Raw genomic sequence first — 22061 nt, 5'->3', positions numbered from 1 at the left:
TGTGGTGAAAAACGTAGAGCTTTAGAGTCAAGATTAGCCAGTGTTTATACCCTGACTCTATCGCTGTTCATCTGTGTGATTTTTCACAATTAACTGAACCTGTGCCTCAGTTACCTCATCTAATATAAAACGGGGACAATAAGAGCGTCTATCTCATATAGTTACTGTAATGGTCAATGAGATATATGTCCAAGGAGTTTAGCATAGTTCTTGACACGTGATTAAGTGGCTCTTGTCATCATTCTCATTAGCATCACCACCACCATTACCACCCACACCACCCCCAGGTTCCTACTGTAACAGAATAAAATTCTGTAACTTCTTTCTAAAGCAAATACCAGCCATAAGCCCAAGAGGAAAAGGAGGAAACAGGAAGCCAAGTTGTATTTGCTGTTTCATATTATCACAATAACCCTAACACCCCAAAGAGAATGTATGAGAAGACAACCCAACCTTTATATCTCTGTCTCTATTTCTACAGGTACCTGTCGGCTTGGCTGGGCCTATTACTGTGCTGGAGGTGCAGCAGCTGCAGCCATGTTGATCTGCACCTGGCTCTCTTGTTTTGCTGGAAGAAACCCCAAGCCTGTCATGTTGGCGGAGAGCATCATGAGGAACACCAATTCTTATGCCATGGAGCTTGACCACTGCCTCAAACCTTGAGTTTTGGCAGAAGATTGGAAAGGGTGGGAAAGAGAAGGGAAGGGAGCCTTGAAAAGAGACACTAAGGGGCGCCTGGGTGGCTCAGTCGGTGAGGCGTCCGACTTCGGCTCAGGTCATGATCCCGCAGATAATGAGTTCGAGCCCCGCGTCAAGCTCTGTGCTGACATCTCAGAGCCTGGAGCCTGCTTTGGATTCTGTGTCTCCCTCTCTCTCTCTGTCCTGTCCCCACTCATACTGTTTCTCAAAAAAGGAATAAGTGATAAACGTCCAAAAACTTAAAAAAAAAAAAGAGAGAGACACTAAGACAAGGCCACTTGCTACCCACCTGCTAGGAGTATAGCCTAGTGTTTGCATGCTTTTTAACTTACCAGTCATTCGTTTTCTCTTTTGTTTAAGCCAGCGGGTCAGCGGCTATTTACAGAATTCGTCAAGAACTATGATTCTCTCAAATGTTTACCTAGCTGGTGAGTACCCACTAGCCCTCAAGTCCCAAAGTGCTCCTTTATGCAAAATAAGGAGAAGATCCTCACCTGAAAAGTAACTTCACAATCAAGCAGCTCTTCAGAGTCCTACAGCTCCTCTCTATCACTTAAAGGCTAAGAACCTGTGTGCAGGGAAGGACTAGGAGACAGACAGGGTTGGTTCCCACCACTCCACGCATACGGCCCTCCCCCTGGGACTTATTGCTATCTCCGAACATCTATGGAGTGCCACTGCTCAAATTTTTGTCCCCTTCTCAGGACTATACCTTGACTCTTCCTATTTTCTCCTGCCTCTCTTCCTTTCCAGTCGCGGGGAAGCTTACGGGCGGGTGACTCCCAGTGGGGAAAACACGAATCAAGTATGTTTGCATATAGTCTAAGACCCCTTCCTTATTATGCTTTACAATATTCATAACATTTCATTTTGTGTTTTGCCTGGGTGACTGGCATCAAAATAGTGGCACGAATTCTCTAGTCCCTTATAAGTTCAGAAATTGTGGTCCATCCAATGTTCTGAGCAGAGACTATAGGATTTGTTGTACCCTCAATAAACATGGATTCACAATGATGATGACAAGGATGTTTCTGCTGGCTCCTTATTGAAACTTCTATTAGAGTTCATTTTTATCAACCAGGAAATCCACGGTGGCCTTTTGCCCCTATAGTCATTCGGAACATGATATAAGTTTCTCTGCCTGTTTCAAAGACTGCTCATCAAATGCTTCCTCTCCATCTGGGATGAATTAGACATGAAAGAACATAGCTCTGCTGTCACCTACGGCTGATGTATTTTTAGGGTTGGCCTCCATCCCATCTGTGCTCAAGGTTGACGGATGGTGTAGAAGAACTTGGTGTCTCCCAAGGACAGAATTTGTCTACCGCTCCCCCCACCCCCACCAACGGCCATTAATTCAGGCCAGCTCTATTGTTCCCTAACTGTAGCTTTAGGGATTAGGGAGAGCCCGTGACCTAAAAGGCCAGCTCATCTGTTTCTATTGTTAATCACTCCGGAGTGGTTTGGGTACGGCCTTACCTGGAAGGAGAGAAATGGCAAAGATTGGCTGATTAGTTATATGCCATTTCAAGAAGGTTAGGTCCTGATATTGATCTTACGGGGGTGAGTGAATTCAAGCATATTCTTCCCTCATGGGCTCATTCACTCATTTATTCACTCATTCAGGACACATCTCTTGAGCATCCTACTACATGCCACATTCTGTGCTAAGTGCTGAGGATAAGAGGAAGAAGAAACAGTTTCACATCTTAAGAGTTAGTTGTGGGCTCTGACAGACATGAAGATAAATAATTGGCAGTGTGTTGAGTGCTAGTAAGTGAACAAGAGGGGGCTAAAGGATCATGCAGAGAAGCTATTAAAACAACTTGGGGTAAAGAGGTTCATGAGAAATCTTCGTAGGAAAGATGATGCCTATGATAAATCTGAGAGATGAGTAGGAAGAGTTAGTCAGCAAAGGCAAGAGTGAATGAGACAAAAGAGCGGGGAACCAAGAGGCATGGAGACATGAAAAGAATATGGCACCATCATGAAAGCAATGAATAGGTCTGTAAAAATGGAAGTGGCAACAACAAGAAAAATGAAGCTGACAAGGGAAATACTACCCAGAATCCATGGGGCTTTCTACACCAAGATAAGTAGTTTGGATTTTATCCTAAAGGAGCACCATTAAAAGGGAAGTGACATAAACCTGTTTGTGTTTTTTTCAAAGGTCAGTTTGACAAAAGTGAGGACAATCGGGAGAAACTAGAAATATTTCCATAATCTAGGTGTAAAAGGATCCAGTCCTGACTAAGATAGTTAACTGTGGGGCTTGAGCAGATGGGTGAATCTGAAAGAAGATATTTAGGAATTAGATCCCACAGCACTTAGCCTAATGGATAATGTATAGGTGAGGGCAAGTGAGAATTTGGGGATGACCACTTTGAGATATGAGTGGTCTCTATCACCGAGATGGGGATACTGGAGGAATCACATAGTGAGGAACTGGTGATTGAATCCGTGTCAAGAACTATCTTCCTCATGGAGCTGGATTAAGTGTTTAAGGTAAGGCAAGCTGAAAATAGCTCAATGGGAGGGAAGCAGTGTAAGTGAGTTTGCAATTACAGGAACGATGACTAATAAGAGGCAAAACAAAATGGAACCAGCTCAAACCTCCGTTTTATTATATAGACAAAATAATGCAACTTTAATTTAGGAAACTCCAAGATATGAAGAGTATGTGAGGCATTTGAGAAAAGGCAGGCCACTCCCCTTAAAAAAGATCAGGGGATCTCTCTTCTCAGGATAGGGAACATTCATGAATTCTGTAGCATGGAATTTACGGAAGGGGCAGAAGTCTTTAAGTCAAGGTCTTGGCAGGAAACAGATGGCATACTCAGTAAGGTATACTTAGCTGAGATGAGCTTAATGCAGGGACCATTTATGGTGGTATGGGTAGGATTAAAGGGACCTACAATACTGGTGAGGCATACAGACACTATGAACAGTGGGGAGCCGTCAACACCCCTACGACTGAAAGGGCAAAGGGAAGAAACTGTGTTATTGGAACCCATCGAGAGCTACACCAGTGCACGCTGGGGGCTGCTGTGTAACAGCTGTGGCTTTAGGTTGCACAATGTGGGCTCTGCTTAAATGCCGCACAGCTGGGAGGGATACAGGGGCATAAAATCTATATATCTCACTCTCTTACCACTCTGATCTCCTGCCAGTGCCCACCATTAGCCAGACCCAGCCAGATGCCAGCTGGCAAGGAAGCCTATTGCTACAGTCCATTGAGGTCAGCTTTGGCACAGAACGTGGCAGAGAAGGGCAGAGAGTGGACCTTGGGGGAGCAAGGGGCAAATGGAAAATCACAGCTCAGTGGTGAGTATACTTAGACCTGACACTGTCATCTTCTTACACATGGCTCTCCAGGAAGCCTACGCTTTGCTGCCCTACATGGCCCAGACACCCAAAGACACTGGGAAGCAGTCACACCCTAAACAGGAGACTGAGCAGGAAGGAGTTAATTTGAAAGAACTGTTTTACATGACTGTTGCCTTGTATAAGGTACTAGTTAGTTGGAATGTTTCCTCTCCTTTTCCAGGGAAAGGGGATAGGATTTAAAAGGGATTTTTTTTTTGTTCTTTAAGGAAATCAGGCCTTCAGGGAGCTTATACTGAATAAAGGATCCAGCCCCTTGTTCAATTTGAATTTAAATTCCTTTCTGCCTGTGTCTGGTTTCTTTGCTGCCAAGCCTTGTTTTTGCAGAGATGTCTGAGTAGCCTGGGTTTTTTTTTTTTCCCTGTGGTCTGGAGCAGGCTCTTGAAAGCTAAGCCTGCCTTCTCTGGCTGCTGTTGAGCAGAGAGGAAGGAGAGCCATTCTGTCAGGAGGAGGACCAAATGAGTCAGGTGAGGACCTTAGAGACTATGGTTTGTTCCGTGCCTGGCTGGCTGTCATGCTCCCCACCTGTGTACACAGATGGAGTGGCAAACCATGGGTCCTTTACGAATCCTGGAAACAGATCTTCTGGGGGGGGGGTGACAGGTGGGAGGGTATTCACCTGGACAAGCTCGCAATCCACTGACTGTTTCATAAGAGCCCATTTAGCAGGACATTCTTTCAGGAGAGAATGCCAGATTGGGAGTAACTGCCCCATGAACATGCCTTCATGTCTGTAGGGTTATAGTTTCTACACCTGGAGTGGTCTTTGGTTTCCTGCAAGTGTTTAGTCACCCAGGTGTGTCTTAGGCAATGTCCTGTCCCGAATGTTGTTCCTCGTTATCCCTGTTCCCAGAGGAATAGCTGCCTCTGTTCGCTTCCAGACACTGGGATCCTGCCTTGCCAAGATGGAAAGGAAACGAAGATGGAAAGGCTCTGGCCTCTGGGAAAGGGGTTTCTGGCTTCTGCAAGAATAGGTGGCAATGAAAGGTTTTTGCTGGATGAGGGGAAACCCTGGGAAGATGTGGGGATGAGGAAGCTACTGAGACGCACATGCTTTATAAACTGTTAAACAACTTGCACTAAGAGGGAGGGCCTGGCCCCTTCAAAATGTGATAAGAGACGCTCTCCAGTCTGGCAGTCACTCTTGGTAGAAGTACTAATGTGGAGAAACTTCAGGATTGTATCTGGTCCCAAGGCAGCCTGTTGGTGGTGGTGGTGGGGGGGGGGGGGTTGGGGGTAAAAAAGGAAGTTTCAAGAAAACTAATAGTGAACGCATTTTGTAAAATATGGAAGGCATCCCACTTGGTGGCTTGAGGGGAAAGGTATGCTATTTCTAGAACTGACAACGATCTCTCACCAGGCCCAGGAAAACTTTCCTAGCAGACAGGAGGCGGGACCCTTTCAAGGAGTCATCTCCCCTCCATGTCCTTGGTCGAAAAGCATTTCCTGAGCTGGAGAGAGTGCTGAAGTTGAAAGATATTTTTACTGGCCTCCCTTTCAGATATAGAGATAATGTATTTTCAGCTTGAATTTTCATTTTGTCTACTTATGAGATTAGGCTTTCCCAGTGTTGATCTCTTCTCTAAATGCATCGAACCCCCACTGAGTCCTCAAAGCTAACAGCAAAATAAACAGTTGCTATGTATGCACACAAATGATTTAGATTTTCATTATACAGAGCTGCTGACATGTCAGGAGGCAGAAGTAGGGGGAGACAAAATGCTTGGTTTTGGCTGCAGCGCTGCATCCTATTTCTTCCTCTCTGTGTAGAAAGGAGGCCCTAGAGAACAGTACTTGGGGAAAGGGGGCATTGAGGCCAGCTGGCATCCATGAGGGCAGCCCACAAAGCTGGCTCCCTTTCCCTCTACCTCCTGGGAAGATGGTTGCAAATCCAGAAAGGAAACAAAGCTGGTAGAAAGGTCAAGCAGGATAAAAAGGGGTAAAGACATAAATACTTGAATCATTCCAGAGACACGTTGTCTCTTCCCACTGTGGCCTATTAGAATCTCATTTGTGGAATTTTGGACTGCTTTCCAAGACATCTCTTTGTATCTTGTGAGCTAAAATATTGACCCCCTAGACAACATGGTAAAGTGAAGGCCTCTAGGCTGTGGAATCAGGCTGATCAAGTTTTGAATCCAAGCCCAAACATTTCCAAGCTGTGTCTCTCTGGGCAAGTTACTTAACTTCTCTTTGTTTACTAAACTTTCTAAGACAGCATCTCCTATTTGCTGTTGGCCTTCACATTCCCCCGGAGCTATGGTAGGTATTTACCATTCAGCAGCTCCATACCTTTCACTTCACAATAATTATTCTAACACAGTGATTTGTATTTCTGGGTCGGTCACATTAGAATCCTCTGAGAAGCTTTGAAAAATGTTGGATGCCTATGTTCCACCCCAGTTTAACTGAGTCAGAATCTCTGGGGGCCAGTAGACCATACCATTCCATTTTCATTGTTGATATCATCTGCTGGCCTCTTACTCATCTGTCATTCATTGAGGACTTCAGCACATGGCTTGCTTCTTGACTGCCATACTTTTGTAAATTTCAACATCCGTGTGAACTTCTGTGCCGACTTCTTGCCCTCCAAGTTCTTTGGCTTCCTTACCTCCAATTATATTTTCTTTCACTTAATCTCAGCCACTCCCACTCTTGAAATCAACAGTAAATGCTCCATCACCAAAATCTTGATTTTAAGCCTTCTATTCCTGACCAACACCTCTTATCCTTTCAGTTCGTGGTCTTAATATCTCCAGTCTACCAATCCTTTTTTTTTTAATTTTTAATGTTTATTTAGTTTTGAGAGAGAGAGACAGAGCATGAGCGGGGGAGGGGCAGAGAGAGAGGGAGACACAGAATCTGAAGAAGGCTCCAGGCTTCAACACACCTCCAGGCTCTGTGTTGTGAGCTTTCAACACAGAGCTGGACACGGAGCTCAAACCCATGAACTGTGAGATCATGATCTGAGCCGAAGCTGGAGGCTCAAGCAACTGAGCCACCCAGGCTCCTTTGGTCTACCAACTCTTTGATCTCATCCTACTTACCCAATCTAGAGTCCCATAGTTCATCAATGTAATCACCTCTTGAATAAACGTTCCTCTCTTTTGCCCCTCACTCAACCTGTTATATATTTGTCACACAAAGCTTTAATCCTGTTTAAATTTAATAGTCTGCCTGGTCTGTGCATGGATCAATTTCCGTACCTTTGAGGAAAAAAACCAATAACTATTCTTGTACCTTTTCTCTGTCTACACCCACTCCCCTGATGAGTTAATCTAATCTCATGGCTTTATTTTTTTTTTAATTTTATTTATTTATTTTTATTTTTTAATTTAATTTAATTTAATTTAATTTTATTATTTTTATTATTTTTATTTTTTTAATGAAATTTATTGTCAAATTGGTTTCCATACAACACCCAGTGCTCATCCCAAAAGATGCCCTCTTCAATACCCATCACCTACCCTCCCCTCCCTCCCAACCCCCATCAACACTCAGTTTGTTCTCAGTTTTTAAGAGTCTCTTATGCTTTGGCTCTCTCCCACTCTAACCTCTTTTTTTTTTTCCTTCCCCTCCCCCATGGGTTTCTGTTAAGTTGCTCAGGATCCACATAAGAGTGAAAACATATGGTATCTGTCTTTCTCTGTATGGCTTATTTCTCTTAGCATCACAGTCTCCAGTTCCATCCACATTGCTACAAAGGACCATATTTCATTCTTTCTCATTGCCATGTAGTACTCCATTGTGTATATAAACCACAATTTCTTTATCCATTCATCAGTTGATGGACATTTTGGCTCTTTCCACAATTTGGCTATTGTTGAAAGTGCTGCTATAAACATTGGGGTACAAGTGCCCCTATGCATCAGCACTCCTGTATCCCTTGGGTAAATTCCTAGCAGTGCTACTGCTGGGTCATAGGGTAGGTCTATTTTTAATTTTTTGAGGAAGCTCCACACCAGTTTGCATTCCCACCAACAGTGCAAGAGGGTTCCCGTTTCTCCACATCCTCTCCAGCATCTACAGTCTCCTGATTTGTTCATTCTGGCCACTCTGACTGGCACGAGGTGATATCTGAGTGTGGTTTTGATTTGTATTTCCCTGATGAGGAGCGATGTTGAGCATCCTTTCATGTGCCTGTTGGCCATCTGGATGCCTTCTTTAGAGAAGTGTCTATTCATGTTTTCTTCCCATTTCTTCACGGGATTATTTGTTTTTCGGGTGTGGAGTTTGGTGAGCTCTTTATAGATTTTGGATACTAGTCTAATCTCATGGCTTTAAATATTATCCCTATCCTTGCTACTCAAAGTTTGAGGCATAGTCCCAAAACATAGGAGTTCGTTAGAAATTTAGAATCTTGGTTTTCACCCCAGACCCACTGAATCATAATCTGCATTTTAGCTAGATTCCCAAGTGCATTAACGTTTGAAAGGCAAAGATCTATAAGAGTGGTCCTCAGCTCTGATTTGAAACTGGAATCAGGGGGCGCCTGGGTGGCATAGTCGGTTAAGCGTCTGACTTCAGCCAGGTCACAATCGCGCGGTCCGTGGGTTCGAGCCCCGCATCAGGCTCTGGGCTGATGGCTCAGAGCCTGGAGCCTGTTTCTGATTCTGTGTCTCCCTCTCTCTCTGCCTCTCCCCCGTTCATGCTCTGTCTCTCTCTGTCCCCCCAAAAAATAAATAAACGTTGAAAAAAAAAATTAAAAAAAAAAAAAAGAAACTGGAATCAGGTGGAAAGTTAAAACTCTGCTAATGCCCAGGACCACTTTCAGAGGTTCTAATTTAATGGTCTAGGGTAGGGCCTGCACACACATAAATTTTATAAATCACTATGTGATTTTAATGTATAGCCATGATTGAGAACCACCGGCTTAAATATTGATGGCTCTCAAATTATTATCTCTAGGCCAAATTTCTCCCATGAATTCCAGGCTCATAAGTCTAACTACATACTCTACATATCTACTTGGGTGTCTAATGGGCTTTACAAATTGTACATATCCACACCCAAGATCCAAATCTTCCTCCCTAAACCTGCTTTATCTTAGTAAGTAAATGGAACCGTACTTATTTGGTTATCTGCCTACCACCTTTGGTGACCCTTCTCATCCTTTTCTGGCTCTTCTGCCCCTGTTCTACCTTTTAATGTTGAAATATTCCAGAACACATTGCTCCTTTCAAGATGCAGAATCTCTCCAGGTGATCGCATCTATATGATGATGATTTAAACATGATTAGGTTGTTCAAATCTAACCTACACAAAATAAAATTACTAGTTTTCTTCATCCTCCGTAACCATTGTTTCTGCCAAAAATTTGGAAGTAATCTCTGATTCTTTTTCTTTCTTTGGTCCCTACCTCCAATCCATGTGCAAGTTCTATCAATTCTACCTACAAACTATATTCTTTATCTGCTTACTTCTCTTATCTTTATTGGTACTATCCTAAGACATTAATGATAAAAAAAGTATTAGAAAACCAATGATAAAAAAGTATTAGAAAACTGGGACTAAAAGAGGGATACCCTAATCTGATAACAGATACCAAGCCTTCAGCAAAAATCATACTAAATAATAAATTTTAGAAACATTCTAATTTAAGTCAGAAAAAAGGCAATGAAAAGTATTTTAGTCTACAAGAGCAACCAAAAATATAAGGTACTTAACACTAAATCTAACAAAAGAAGCAGAGGGGGCATGGGACAAGACTAAAAAAAGAGGTAAATATGTTTCACAAATTAAAAAAAAACTTGATATCTCAGTGTGTCAGTTCTCTCTAAATGAATCTGTAAATTCCACGAAGTTCCAATCAATATTCCATCTGTTTTTTAAAATACAACTTTACTTGCTGATTTTATGTATTTATGTATTTATTTATTTATTTAATATAATTTATTGTCGAATTGGCTAACATACAGTGTGTAAAGTACGCTCTTGGTTTTTGTGGTAAATTTGCATGGTTCATCGCTTACATACAACACCCAGTGCTCATCCCAACAAGTGCCCTCAATGCCCATCACCTATTTTCCCGTCCCCCCCATCCACCCACAGGTTGTTCTCTGTATTTAAGAGTCTCTTATGGTTTGTCTTCCTCCCTCTCTGTTTGTAACTATTTTTTCCCCTTCCTTTCCCCCATGGTCTTCTGTCAAGTTTCTCAAGATCCACATTTGAGTGAAAACATATGTCTGTCTTTCATATTTGGATTCAGATATCAGGACTTCACACAAAGATATAATGATTGAGAAGTGTAATATTAACACAGGGATCAACACATAGACCGATGGAATAGAATAGAGGATTGCTATAGACTGAATTGTGTGCCCCCAAAATTCACATGTTGGAGCTCTGACAATGTGATAGTATTTAGAAATGGACCTTTGGGAGGTAATTAGGTTTGATGAGGTCATCAGGGTGGGGCCCTCATGACAGGATTAGTGCCCTTCCAAGAAGAGATACCAGAGAATTTGTTTTCTCTCTCTCAACCATGTGGGAACACATCATGTTCCCTGAAACTACCCTTCCAGTATCAGCCTCAGAGTGAAAACACATGGAGAAAAGCTGCCCCAACTGATACACAAACCAGGGGAGTAAAGGAAGCAAGCTTGTTGTTACATGACACTAGATTTGATATACAGTAAAAACTGAAAGGTCTAGGGGCGCCTGGGTGGCTCAGTCGGTTAAGCGGCCGACTTCGGCTCAGGTCATGATCTCGCGGTCCGTGAGCTCGAGCCCCGCGTCAGGCTCTGCGCTGAAAGCTCAGAGCCTGGAGCCTGTTTCAGATTCTGTGTCTCCCTCTCTCTGACCCTCCCCTGTTCATGCTCTGTCTCTCTCTGTCTCAAAAATAAATAAACGTTAAAAAAAAAACCCGGAAGGTCTAATGTTGTTTTATATATATGTATATACACACACATATAAATATACACATAAATATATATACATAAATATATGTATAAAACATAACATAACATATATGTAACATAACATATATACACACACATACATTGCATAAATACATATATACATATCACCAAGTCCATGTATATATATAATATTGTGCATGTGTAATAAAAACAGGAATAATAAGCACTAAATTTAAGAGAGTGGTATTTTTCAGGATGGGAACGAGGAATCCTTATTATTTTTTATTCTGCTTCTTTTCCCTCATAGCATGTGTTTACCTATTTTTTTCCCCTTTCCCTCCCACTAAAATGTAAATTCCACAAAAGCAAACAACTTCTCTTATTTGCTGGCTGCCATGGTCCAAGCGTCCAGTACATTGCCTAGCACACAATAGAAACTCAATAAACACTTGTTGAAAAAACAGAATTGCTTCCACATCTGTAAGTAGGGATAATACTACTGGCCTTGCATGGCTATACTGAGGGTTAAAGGAGCATAGGTCTGTGAGCATGCATAGGTGTTGAGCCTATCATCTAGGTTCTCAGTTATGTCAGTCTCCTTGCTTGCTCCAGTCTGGATCTGCAGTTTCTCTGTTGTACTATCTCAGTAATGTATAGACACTCAAGGTGTAGATTCCACTACTTCTTAATAATACCCACTTCTTATAATACCCATAGATAATAATACCCACTTCATAGGTTGGTTGAAAGTGTTAAATGTTATAATGACGTTAAGCACTTAGCACAGGGGGTGACACATATTAAATCGTTCAGTAAATATTAGCTGTTTTCCTACTGCTGCTACGACCACCACCGCCTCTACTACAAAACAGGCCGTTGCTTGTGGAGTGTAAGTTCAAGATTATTTGGAAGTTTTCTTTAGTAAAATAATATCTTCTACACCAATCTGCCATTTATATTTTATATTTCACCATACAGAATTAGTCTTTTGTTTTATGTCTGGTCCATTCCAGCTGCCTCTTATAAACTTCATTGGAAATATGCTGCCAACAGTTTTGCATCATCAGTTTTATGCGATAACTTATTTTCCTCCGGTCCTGGGAATAGGGGGAACCTGAGGGCCTTGGGTACAAATTTGGGAAGATAAGTGAAGGGAAAAGTTCCAGAGACAACCTTGGGTTATTTACCCCTCCTTTTTAGGATGGTTCTGTTCAAAAATGCTCCTGGTCATCATTTTCTTTCTCAGCAGGAACCAACTCTCTAGCGTCTGTTACTTATCATGTGGGTGAGAAGTTCGAAGTCTGTGAGACATGTTTCTTCTGTCAAAGTTCCCAAGTGTTCCATGTTCTGAGAATGATTTCTGGATGTTTTATGTCTCATCGTCTCTTTACTCATTGTAGATCTGCCAAGAGAAACCAATGCCAAACTCACTACACAGGTGCTATTGGCCTGACTTCTTCCTGGGCCTGGGAATATTGTCCTTAGCTCTCCTGATTATAAGGCTGCATTATTTAGCTCCTATCTTATTGTATGGACATATCCTTAGGACTCTTTGAAGTGAATTCTGGAATGATTATAATTGGTGTGCAAATATGTGCAAAGGTTTTTGATAATATCTGTACTTAGTTGACCTCTTTTTGAAACAACCTTGTTAAAGTATCATTTAAACATCACAAAATTCACCTGTTTGCGTGTATGATTCATCTATTCTTAGTACATTTATAGAGTTCTGCAACCATCACCACAATCCAGTTTTAGAACGGTTATCATTGCCTCCTTATGCCATTACTTAGTATTCTTGATGGGAACCCCAGAAAATATCTAAAGTTTAGCTACATAGCTTTATGGAATAGATGGCTTCCAACAAAGTGGTACAAAACAAATTTCTGTAGAATTAATACAATTTTAAATGACCAAACGGTTTTATACTTCTTATACAAGTAAAAATGTATTTAGTGACATGTGTGGGAGAAATATGGAAATCATGCAAAAGACTGATTGATTTGGGTATTCTCATAAGGACAGTATTGCATTAGGACTTGTAACCACTAACTGCCTTAGAAGATAAATAAAAATTCCAGCATCTCAACACAACAGAAGTTTATTTTACCAAGTCTAATGCAAGTTGGTGGGAATTTTCCTCCAAGCAGTGACTCAAGGATTCAGGTTCCACTTATTTTGTGACACCACCATCTCAAGATATAGCTTCCAAAATCGTAAGAGGAGGAGATAAAGATGGAGAAGGAACACCAACTCTTAACCCATTTGACCTAGAAGTAGTACACGTGACTTCCACTTCGATTCCATTGGTCAGAACTAGCTACATGGCCCCAATCTGACTGCAAGGGAGTTTGGGAAAGTAGGTTAACACATAGATAGTTATATGATCAAGCTATCGTGGCCAAGCCTTTGGTGCTTTATTCTCCTCCTTCTGCCCCTTCCTCAAGCCTTCATAATGACTAACGTCTCACAAGCTTCTGATTCCACATATTTTGCTTTTAGAAATTAGATTTGCTCTTGGTCATCTAAAATGTGTAGCTCCAGCTAGATGGCAATACCACGTTCACCAAGAGGTGACACAAGTGAACATACTTGTCTTTAGCCTGCAAAATATTACTCTAAGATTGTCGGTTATCTACAACAAACTCTTTTACTTCATCAATTCAGCAAGTTTAATTCTTTGTAAAATTCATACAATTTACCAATAAATATCCATGTTTTATGAATGTTTAATTTTTTCCGTTTTATTGAGTTTTGATTGACAAATAAATATTGCATATATTTAGATAGTACAATATTTTTAAGGTGTACAATGTGATGATTTAATATGCATATACATTATCAAATTATTACCATAATCAAGTTAGTTAATATATCCTTCACTTCATATAGTTGTATAGTTGTCAGTGTGTGTGTGTGTGTGTGTGTGTGTGTGTGTGTGTTTAAGAATCTTTAGATTGAATCCATTATGTAACCAGCTCAATAAGTCCACCAATGATTTTGGTCACTGATTATCCCTATTTGGTGTTTATGATAAATGTCATGAAGGGATGTCTTTCCCTGTCCTTTAATTTCCTTTTCCTCAATCCTTGCCATACTCAATAATATTGTATAATGATTTACTCAAGGTCAAGAGCCTAGAAATGAAAGCTGCCAAAAAGGCCAGAGACATGGGATCCAGCCCTGGCTCCTGCTGCTAATTAACTATATGACTTTGGGTGAGTCTTTTAACCTCTCTGAGTTTTCTTCCCTGTCTGAAAAACATTATAAGATCTGCCAATGATAAATAAGTGGTGAGTGGACCTCCAAAAAAGCAGCTTTGTAGTTATTGTTGCTATCTAATTCTCCCTTCCTGCATTCTAGGGGTTTATTCTCTGAAAGCCTTGCTCTTGGAGTTCTAGTCCCTCCCTCAATTTTTGTGGTGCTTCCCTCCAATTATTATAGATTGAAATATAAATTGTATTTTTTTATAGTTTTTGTTGGTTCATTAAATTTCCTTATGCTTCTAAACCCCCAGTATAATGCCACATCTCTGTCTCAGCTCCCTCTCTCCCCCAAAATGCCAAGTCCTTTTTGACTGAACTTTATACACTTCATCTCTCCTTTCTAGGTCAGACATGCTCTCATTATTTATACAAACTTCTGACTCAGTAGCATTTCAGGATCCAAAACCAAATTCCAAACTTTTTGGCATACAACCTAGGAAAAATGACCTTTCTCATTGTTATACAAGCTTTCCCTCTCTCTCTGACACTACAATTCCCCACAGATCCCTAAGCTCTTTCACGCTTCTGCTCTATCGGCCAGGACCAGCACATCTCCACACCATACTTTTAGGTCTGAGTCATTGGTAGTGTAGGACATTAACTCATTAACAAAATTGTCTTTTCTTATGCTCCGCTGTTGCCAGACTAAGGTTGTTTTCAATTAGCAAATTGGGAGAGGGAAAGGACTTTATCCCCCCCTTTTTTTTTTGCATAGCCATTCTGTTTATAGGGTCGTTGGGTGAAGCTCAAAGGAATCCATGTAAATATACATGGCATATATCCATATGATAGGTATAGAGAAACTCAGATATAGGATGGAAGTATATATGGGGACCATCCTCTATAATTTATTTTTCCCTGGTTGCTTTTAGAAGGAAAATGGTTAGAATCTTCACACATCTTCAGTTTCAAGGACTTTTATTATTTGTATGGCTGACATACTACCATTAAACATCTATTTCCCATCACTATTGGGTTCTGAAGAATAATGCACATCTCTTTTCTTCTGTAAATCATAGCAATACATGGACATTAACCTTCTACCCAACCTGATTCCCAGCTGCACCACTAACTAAAATGTATCCTGCTTTCATGTCTGCACTCATGCACTATGTTCCCTTTGAATTTATGTTTTAGACTATCAGAGGTAACAGCAGTCAGAAAACCATTTTATTTTTAATAATAAAACAATCATGAACATTCAGATAAATTGATGTATTTTAAAAAACCAGCAACTCAAGGGGAGCCTGGGTGGCTCAGTCATTTGAGCGTTTGACTCTTGGTTTCAGTTCAGGTCGTGATCCCAGGGTTGTGGGATCGAGCCTCATATCAGACTCCACTCAGAGCGTGGAGCCTGCTTGAGATTCTTTCTCCCTCTCCCTCTGCCCCTCTCCCCTGCTTGTGTGCACTCTCTGTCTCTAAAAAAAATCGGCAACTCAAAGACATTTGGGGTTCCAGTGTGAAATGTAAGTGGCTACCATCCACTGCTCTCTACTACTGAGCACTTACATAAAACCAACAACAAAAAAATGGTTTCCGTTCTTCTGGCCAGCCACGAGGGAGAATTCTTTCTCAAAGTGATGTTCTACCACAACTGTAAATTCAGTCACTCTTTGTGGCAGAACTAAAAAAAATTACCCTGATATCTGAAATTATGGGAAAAGTAGGTTCTGTTTTACTTCCAGAATCATGACAATAAAAGAAGTCGGGGGAAAGTCTGAGTATTGCTAACCCCTGAATGTGTATTGACTTATGGACTCTCAGATCTGCAAACTTGGGCATGGCAAAGAAGGAGGGGTAGAGAGTGCGTGTGGGTACACACGCCTATACAAGTGTCCTCTCATTACTGCTGTAGGAAGAATTCTAACAATGCATCCCTCCTTCCTGACCAGGTTGAACTTCTTAATATGATGATCATCTCTATGATTATATTATGTTATATGGCACAGTTGACCTTCAGACAGGGAGATTACCCCAGCGGGCATAATATAGCCACATGAGTCCTCAAAGACAGAAGAAATTTTCTGGCTGTTGGCAGAACAAAAAAGCAGAAGGGGAAGTGAGATTTAAAGCATGAGAAGGATGTGAAGTGTTATTGCAGATTAAAATATGGAGGGGACCACGTGAGAAAGGGTGCAAGTGGCCTCTGGGAGCAGAGAGTGTGCCTGGCTATAGTTAGCAAGAAGAGAATGCAGCTCAGCGGACAACTTATTTTCAGCCTTGTAAGACTCTAAACAGAGATTCTAGTCACACCACGCTGTACTTCTGACCCGCAGAACTGTGAACTAATAATTGGTTGTTATTTTAAGCTACAAAGTTCATGTTTGTTCGGCAGCAATAAAAGCTAATGCATATCTGAATTAATCTTGTCCCAGGACCATGGGGCTCCTGAAGGCATGGATCATGTCATCTCTATGGAAAAGTCACACTATCGCTAATGCAGTCGTCTGTCCAGTGCATACTCCAGAACTGTTAGCTGGTGACAAATAAGCTCACTGGGCCAGGTACAATTGCCCAATGTACTCATTGCACTTGGAGTGTCATTGAACTGCTTCTCTGGTTCACTGCCACTATTAAACTGCTGGCTGGAAAACAAGGACGAGAAGGCCGAGGGGTTCAGCGTAAGTTCTCTCTTCTATACAACAGATAGGGAGGGTCCCTCAGGCACACAGGAGTTTAACAGAAACATCGTGTGGTCTTAAATAAGCCACACTGGGCTCCCCCTGGGACCAGGGAGATGATATCAGGGATAAAAATAAACCACTAGGCACTTGCTGCCCTCGTTCTTGGGCTGATGAGCCAGATGATGAAGCTGCACTTTTAACATGATCATGAGAGTGGAAAAGGGCTCCCTCCTCTTTCAGTTCTCATTAGAGTCTTTGTCCAGAGAAAGGCTAAATTTACAGGTGCTTTACAAAATGTGGCTCCCTTCCTGTTCGCAGCAGGGAGGGCAGCATTGGCCACTATGATATTGGCTTGCTTTCCCTTCCACCTCCATCTCTTCCTTTTCTTCCTTCTTTCTTCCCTTCCCCTGCCCCCAATTTCTAATTTCATTTTTTTTTTCCTATTGAGCTGTTTGGTTGGAAGAGTGAGAGCCCCAGAGCAGTGGCAGAAAAAACCTCAGCCTCTCAGAGTGAGATAAATGCCCTTTATTCTTATTTGAGTTTCTCACTGCCTAGAGTGTAAGAGTAGAAAATAGAACAGTCTAACAGAACCAGAGAGCAAGACCTTTTCCATGGTGTTTGGAAAAGACTAAAATAGGGGGCAGAAAGGAGGATGAGGTGACCCTGTTCCTGTCCCTCGGCAGTCACTCAGTCAACATTTCTGGGGCGCAATGACATTTACTGTCATTTCATATCACGTCATTAAATACGGTATAAAGTGATTTCAGTGGGTACAAGTGCCCACTGTGTGCCCAGACATTTCCTGTCTGTTCTTGGGCTCCAAAGGAAACAGATTTGGTTCCTGCCCTTAAGAACTAATAAGGTTGCCATGGAGCAGAGAACTCATATTTGAAAAAGACAGGCAGTCCCAGGATCATGCAGAACTGAGGAGACAGAATGTTGTGGGCTGGAGAAGAATTGAAGAAACGAAACTTAGTGAAAGCAACAGTCATGGTAATCGAGGTGCAGAGGAAGGTTGTTTGCAGCATGTGGTTAGGATGATTGAAATATAGTTTCATGAATGCAGGGTAAGGTGGGAATGAACACTCTTGTGCCCAGTTTCACAGAGTTTTCATATTATTATGAACTGAATTGTGTCTCCCTAAAATTCATCTGTTGAAGCCTTGACTCCTATTGTGACCATACTTAGAGAAGAGCCTTCAGAGAGGTAATTAAAGATAAATGAGGTCATAAAAGTGTGGAGCAAACCCTAAAGGACTAGTGTTCTTATAATAATAAGAAGAAACACCAGGGAGGTGTGTGCAAAGAGGAAAAGGCCATGTAAGGGCACAGAAAAATGGCGGCCATCTCCCTACTAAAGAGAGAGGCATCAGGAGAAACCAATTCTATTGACACCTTGCTCTTGAACTTCCAGCCTGCAGACTTATAAGAAAATAAATTTCTATTGTTTAATCCACCTAGCTTATGGTATTTCGTTATGGTAACCCTAGCAGATTAACACACATGTGAAGGAAGATTGTTGTTCTTAAGCCTCAAGCCCTGGTCCTCAGTGTTGGGAGAGGGTCGCCCTAAAGTCACTCTCATAGTGAGAGGTTGAGGTAGGCTAACACTTTTAACATGATGGGTGCATCAGCACTGGAGGACATGGGCAGGTTCTGGCATCGCTTTCAGCTAGATGACCTTTTATAGGTCATGTTACTTATCTGGGACATTTTTGTCTCTTCAGTGAACTAGGAAATTAGGAAGAATAACTTGCTAATGCATGGATATAAAGTTCAAGGTGAGAATCATAATAACCTTGGCATGTTTTTCAAAACACTAATGCTCCACTACTTTGTTCCCAGTTCCTATTGAGCGTCCCGAGTTTTGATATTACAGGTCATTTCAGGTTATTAAGGCCTGCATGCAGTCTTATGCACTCCTACATCTCTACTTCTTGTTCTTAATAAGGCTTCTAGTCCCTAAAAACCAAGCATTTTCTGCCTTTTGGTAAGGTAGAGCCAAGAACATAATTCATCCTTTGGTACCACCATTAGGTGCGAGGCGAGAGGAAAATGCTTCTTCTGAGGTGAAAGTTGAGGGGAACCATGAGAGTGTTGAGCAGGGACTCTTAAATCTCTTAGCTGTTAGCTCAGTAGGTGAGTCTCAAACTAGGAAACACCAGTGCCTTCACCTCCTGCTTTGTGTTCGCTCTTAGAAAAGGTCCCCCCAGCTGTGGAGGAGGTGTGTGGTGTAGTGTGACTTCTCATTGTCAGAGTAGAGTCCCTTCTTCAGCTCTCTTTGTTTTTCATCAACCAGGCATATGTCTTGACTGTAATTGTCCACTCAGACAGCTTGAATACAGATTTGTTCATAGAGAAGGGAAGTCTGGGCACAAGGATGGAGTTTTGAGCTCATAGACACAGACTTACTGGGTCTCCCCTACCACGAAGCCTAGTTACTTCTCCCAGCCTGTTCCCAACCTCCACTATGCAAATGCACCTGAGCTGGGGGGTCAAGCACCCCCCACCCCCAAAGCCCTTACTAGAAATTCTGAGTATATCTGAGTGTGTGGCAGAACGATTGAGCATCTTTTCCTTCAGCTTTGATGAGCCTCTAACCCAAGCAAGGGATTTATTTATGGTGTCGATGTTATTTTAGGGCTCAGGAAGTAGTTGTCTACCTGGTTCTTCAGCCAATCATAGGCAATGGTAAAGAGAGGGCTGGCAGGCAACACGGTCTACTGGGGAAGGCGCAGGTTATTTTGAGCTTATCTTCTTCTTAGCCAGCAGCCTGGGGCATTGGTGTCTGCACATGATTCAGTTTTGCCTGGTGGTGATGGCAGCAGGACACTTTGCTTCAGGTGCTTAGCATTCAGTATTGCAGAAATGAATTATGGGAAAAGCAGTTTCCTGATGCCAGCTAGGTCTTCCAGTAGACCCGGAGGGTCAGTGGGAAGATTTCATGTAGGCAACCTGCTAGGTAAGCAGACGCAGAAATGCCAGTGCCCACAGGGTAGCCCGGTACTTAAAAAAACAACCAACCCCATACCATAATATGTCTGGTCTGATTTAGAGATTGGGGAAATTAAGGCCTCCATAATTCTGATGTGGTAAGACAGGCAAGAGAGTAGAAATGGGAGAGGGGCTGCTAAAATGCATTAGGGAAGGGATGCCTTACTCTTTGTGCCCCTCCCTCTAAGAGAACAGCAATGGAGAACCAGCACCTGCACCTTCTCAGTACAACACACACTACGGGATGAGTTACTGTGGTTTCCAGAAAGCCCTTCCCCATGGTCTCTATGCTTTCAAATCCTTGGTGTGTAGAATTTCTTAACACCTGTAACCCTTTCCCAACTTTCCATAGGAATGTTTAGCACAATGTGCTGGCCACATCATAAGTATTCATTAAGTGTTGAATGGATGAATGAAGGAATGAATGAATGAATGGTCCAATTCATGGTTTTCATACTTTAAAACAAATCATAAGAACCCTTTCTTTCAAGTATAATCTTACTCTTAATGGGTAGAAGGAGAACCACTCTGATTATACTGGTGTCGAGGGGGTGTGTGTTGGGGGGAGTAGAGCTATGTCTCTCAGCCCTCCATTCACTATATCCTATGGAAAGAGTCAAGCATGCTCAAATTCCCTCACAAGGACTCATTAAGTGTTTGTTGTTTGTCCAGCCCCATAAGTGTTCTGAAGGGTTTCAAAGGAGTAGAAAGTTTTATCATGGAGAAGACAGAGTTTAAGATGGACAGTAACATGTATACATGAAATATATATGAGAGAACCAGGGAACCATGTGGAAGGAAAATATCACAACGGGCTGGATTCCACAGAAAAGGTTGGCTTTAAGCTAGATCTGAACATAATACAAGATTTCAGTTTGCACAGAGTGGAAAGTGCTCCAGATTGAGGCCACAGTGTAAGCAAAGGCACAGGAGTGGAAATGAGCATAGTATTGGCACCGGGATGAAGCAAGTGGAGTGGTAGTGGAGCAGCCTGACTCTGTGTGTGTGTGTATGTGTGCGTGTGCGCGCGCACGTGTTGGGAGGGGTGAGATTTACAAATCAGCAAGTGGAAGTCAGATGATGGTGGTCTTGAAAGTCAGCCAGAAGAAATTAGGAGCTGATATGCTGTGCCTTAGAGAATTTATGCATGGAAAATATGAGAGTCCACAAGTCTGTGTAAGAAGTTACTACATGAGCAGGATTTGGGAAGATGGTGGAAGACCATGGAAACCATGAGCTTGTTTCACCCCTGACACACAGCCAGGTCAGCCCCAAACAATTCTCAACACCCAGGAAACTGACCTGCGGATTAACACAACAATCTGCATAACTGGAGCCACAGAACTTGGCAGGTACAGGGTGTGGAGAGGTGAACTGGAGGAGAGAAAAGACACAGAGGGTAGGGAGCTCTTTTTGTGGAGAGAGGACAGAGAAAGAGAAAGGGGGAGAGTGTGGCGTATCGGGAGCACTAGAAAAGCACTCCTCTGAAAGTAGCTAGAGAGGAAAAGTGAAAACACTTGCAGGGGATTGAACAAGAAATCTGTTCCCCAAAGCTATTGATGGGAAGAAAGGAGAGGGTTTCAATACCACCAGGATTTAATAAACACTGGAGCACAGAGTCTGAAGTTTTGGAGCTAGGTACCCGGTGATGCTCTGGTGAGGAAGTAGGGAAAAATCCCCAGGAGCAGGCAGCGGGGTCTGAGGGGTCCACGTGCCATACGGGGAGAAGCAGTTTGCCTGATTGGCTTGCATTTGGTAGAGACCATATGGCCTCCCCAAGGCAAAGGTCCCAGTGGACCCCGGAGAGCAGCCACGTTTGCTGGTATTGGAACAAAGATGCCAGAGTGCAGTGAAACGTGGAGCTGGCTGCGTGTTGTGATTTGCCATAATCTCTGAACCTCTGCCACCGCACAAGCACATGAACGTTTTCTGGGGCAAGCTGGGACCTGGCCATTTCTCAGTGAGACCCTCCCCCACAGAACCAGTGCAGGTCCAAGCTGCAGGGATCTTTGAAGCATGGGGTTTTGAAATACAACCCCATCTGAGATAGAATTCTGGAGGGAGGTGCTGCCTGGCAGGCAGACAGCTTGGACATGGACAGGGTAGAGGCAGGGAGTGGATAGAGGCTTAAGATAAAGGAGGGGTGCTTCATCACTGCTCAGTGAGAGGTCAGAGTTCCTGTGCCAGAGATTAGGGAGCTGGGTGAAGCAATTTCCACCTCTCCACCTCTTCCAG

General features: G+C 42.4%; 1 protein-coding gene across 1 annotated transcript in view; it reads left to right on the top strand.

Moving 5' to 3' along the window:
- Nucleotides 1-663, top strand: part of LHFPL1 (LHFPL tetraspan subfamily member 1) — a 39165-nt gene extending 38502 nt beyond the window's left edge. The window contains exon 3 of the mRNA XM_047844666.1: nucleotides 482-663. Coding sequence (XP_047700622.1) covers nucleotides 482-663 — 182 coding nt within the window. The remainder of the gene's footprint in view (nucleotides 1-481) is intronic.
- The last annotated feature ends 21398 nt before the right edge of the window (nucleotides 664-22061 follow it).

Source organism: Prionailurus viverrinus, chromosome X (assembly GCF_022837055.1).
Source record: "Prionailurus viverrinus isolate Anna chromosome X, UM_Priviv_1.0, whole genome shotgun sequence".
In the NCBI taxonomy this organism is placed as follows: domain Eukaryota; kingdom Metazoa; phylum Chordata; class Mammalia; order Carnivora; family Felidae; genus Prionailurus; species Prionailurus viverrinus.
Note: the sequence above shows the minus strand (reverse complement) of the source record. Positions and strands in the feature narration are given on the sequence as shown.